Source organism: Cariama cristata, unplaced genomic scaffold (assembly GCF_000690535.1).
Source record: "Cariama cristata isolate BGI_N322 unplaced genomic scaffold, ASM69053v1 scaffold40314, whole genome shotgun sequence".
Classification (NCBI taxonomy): Eukaryota; Metazoa; Chordata; class Aves; order Cariamiformes; family Cariamidae; genus Cariama; species Cariama cristata.
Genome location: NW_009615422.1, coordinates 1 through 2,790, shown reverse-complemented (window position 1 = coordinate 2,790; position 2,790 = coordinate 1). Strand labels below are relative to the sequence as shown.

At 43.8% G+C, this 2,790-nt stretch overlaps 1 protein-coding gene across 1 annotated transcript; it reads left to right on the top strand.

Moving 5' to 3' along the window:
* Positions 1–872: 872 nt before the first annotated feature.
* SMCO4 (single-pass membrane protein with coiled-coil domains 4) lies at positions 873–1,753 on the top strand. The gene has a single exon (XM_009699780.1). It carries the CDS (start codon positions 1,000–1,002, stop codon positions 1,177–1,179), a length of 180 nt encoding a protein of 59 aa, XP_009698082.1. The 5' UTR covers positions 873–999; the 3' UTR covers positions 1,180–1,753.
* Positions 1,754–2,790: the final 1,037 nt, after the last annotated feature.

Here is a 2,790-nt window from a genome sequence, read left to right as displayed (position 1 = left end):
CAGCTTAGGGGCAAAAAACCTTGGGGTGTGGAAATACTACGCACCTACTCATTCTCCTTATTTCAGAGAGGCTTTCGTGCCCTGTGATGTTTTTGTTAATCTGGCTTTACAGACACTTCCGCTTTTAAGAATTTGTCTAGTAGATGCTTCAGAGCAACTGCCTTATTAATGGCTGCTTGTCTACCCCAGTGATGTGTAAGCAGGGATCTTTTTCTTCTAAAAATGACAGCTGTAAAAAGGGTGACAGCACTGAGTCAGGTTATGACTTAGACTTTGTTCTATGGCAGCAGAACCAGAAGTATAAGTGAAGCAGCTCTTTCCCCCCATTTCTTCCTGTTGGGATACCCTTTATTCCAATAAATACCTTGTGTGGATGATAAACGCTTAATGCTTTTCCTCGTGACAGGGTGCCTGCTTGCCCTTCCTCCTCTTCCTCCTGCAGGTTTGTGGGGAGCCCCAGACCTGGGGCCAGGAGCCTGCTGCCGTCACGGGACGGGGCAGCTGGTTCTGTGTGGACGCAAGACTGACTCCGATGATTTTCATGAAGGCTTTAGCTGTGGTGTTATCTTTTTTGCCTTGGAGGATAAAATGTGTGGTGCTGGGCTTTGTTCCTGGCTTAACAGAGCACAAATTTGGTGCTCTTGGACAAACACCCCCCCCGTGATGAACTGCTGTAGTTTTTATGGGAAAAGTGTTATTGATGAGATGAGCGAGTGCCCTGCGATTCCGTTTCCTTGAAGGAAGCTGCATAGGTGCTGGTGCCAGTTGGGCAAGAGATTTACCAGGTGGAGCTGCAAGTGGTCTTAATAACTGGAACATGTGTAGATCTTGCTCAAAAGAATTGTTTTTTTTTTCCTTCTCTTGCAGTTCCTTGCCCAGCCAGCCACTTGGAGGAGAAGGAATTCTTCAGCCCCTCGTTTCGAAAGACCTTGGGCTGTTTTCTGCTGTTCAACTCCCTTCGCTCCCCCATTTCAGTGAACAAAAGATCCTGAGAGGAGGATGAGACAGCTAAGAGGAAAACCCAAAAAAGAGACCTCCAAAGATAAAAAGGAGAGAAAACAGGCAATGCAGGAGGCCCGGCAACAAATCACCACCGTCGTGCTTCCCACACTGGCTGTTGTAGTACTGCTGATTGTTGTGTTCGTTTATGTAGCGACTCGTCCAAATACAACTGAATAATGCAGCGTTTCAGACTTTCTAGCTTTGGGGTATTAATAATTTTATCAAGAGCCAAAAGGAACTCTCTGCCACTCTCTTAGTACTTTACAAAGGAACTTGCTGGTATTTTCAGTTTTTCTCTTGGTTAGGGTCCCGCAGATTCTCTTTAGGAATGTAACATAAAACGTATTAGTGAATGTGCCAGTACGTTTTATGGTCGGGTTCATGTGCCTTTCAGACTTTTAAAATGGTGTTTTTCTTAAATCTGTTTGAAGCTCTATATTGTAAAAGGGAATCGTGTTCTGCTATATAAATTTGTAAAAAATCAGCTTTCGGCTTTTATCACTGTTATGGATAATGTTGCTCCCATGAGCTCTTGTATGTCTATTTCAGAACTTCCAAAGAAGTACATTTCCTCTTTGTACTTAATGTCATATGAAGTGCTTTGACTCAGAAAGGATATATTTATTTTTTGAATAAAAGAGAGAAGTCTTACTTGGAACCTTCAAAAATTATTTTGCAAAGAAATGTGACTTATTGTGAAAGCCTACATTGTGTAATAGTTTTTTCATTAAACACTATATAGTTCACTCAAAAAGAATTTCTTTTTGCTGTGAGATGCCAACGTGCAAAGTGAATACTTCAGGATCCGCCGGAAGGAATCTTGCAGAAGTTGGAAAGGGAGATTCTACCAGTTTATGGTGAAGGAATTAATAACAAACTACATAAACACAGATAGTTGTTTAGCTGAATGTTAAATATTTAAATCTGTATAAGTGGCAATAAAAAGGTGATTTTGGATACAGCCCTTGATTTTATTTTTTTAAAAAATTTTAATTTTTTTAAAGGAAGGAGAAGTAACCTCAGTATAACTTAGGTCTCTCATGTGTTTGCTGAAGTGAGCTGCTATCCTGTGACATCCCCCTCGCCCCCCTCACTTAGAGGAAACTGTGAGCACAGCTTGGGCAGTTTTATTCTAGGAAATCAATAAATTGTGATCAAAATGCTTCAATAATCCTGTATTCTTCTGCAGCCCTTTCTCATCCAAATATTTTAAGGCACTCAGTAAGAAGACATTGGGGAGGGAATTTGAGAGCTCTTGACTACTGCTTAAATCCAGGCCAAGCAAGGAAGAACGCGATGCTACAGCGCACTGAAGCGTAGCGGGAAATAGTTCTGTGCTGAAAGGCAGAGATTCCTCGAACCTTCACTTCAGGGGCTGTCTTTGGGCACAGGGGCAGTCCCAGGGAAGTCAGCGGGACTCTTCATGCCCCTGCCAACGGAAGAGCATGCCTCGCTTCTGCATTAACCCCCTCTGTTGCTCCTGTGCGGAGTGCTGCTGCCAGCCAAAGTTGTTTTCTGAAAAACCCATGTGAGCAAGCGAATGCAATTCCCTGCAGTAGACTTGGCCCTAAGGCACGTGGTCCCAAAGCGGGGTGAGTCTATGGCCGGCTGCAAACTCGCCCAGCTCAGAAGGAGACAGATGCCCAGCGGTGGTGGGGTGCCCACAGCTCATGATGCTTGCTGTGCAACTGCTGCCGGTACTGCCTAGAATTGAACTGGCCCTGCAGACTAAGGTGTTTTGGAAATAGAAAATTTGCTAAAAGCTGTCCTGGTTTTGGCTGGGATAGA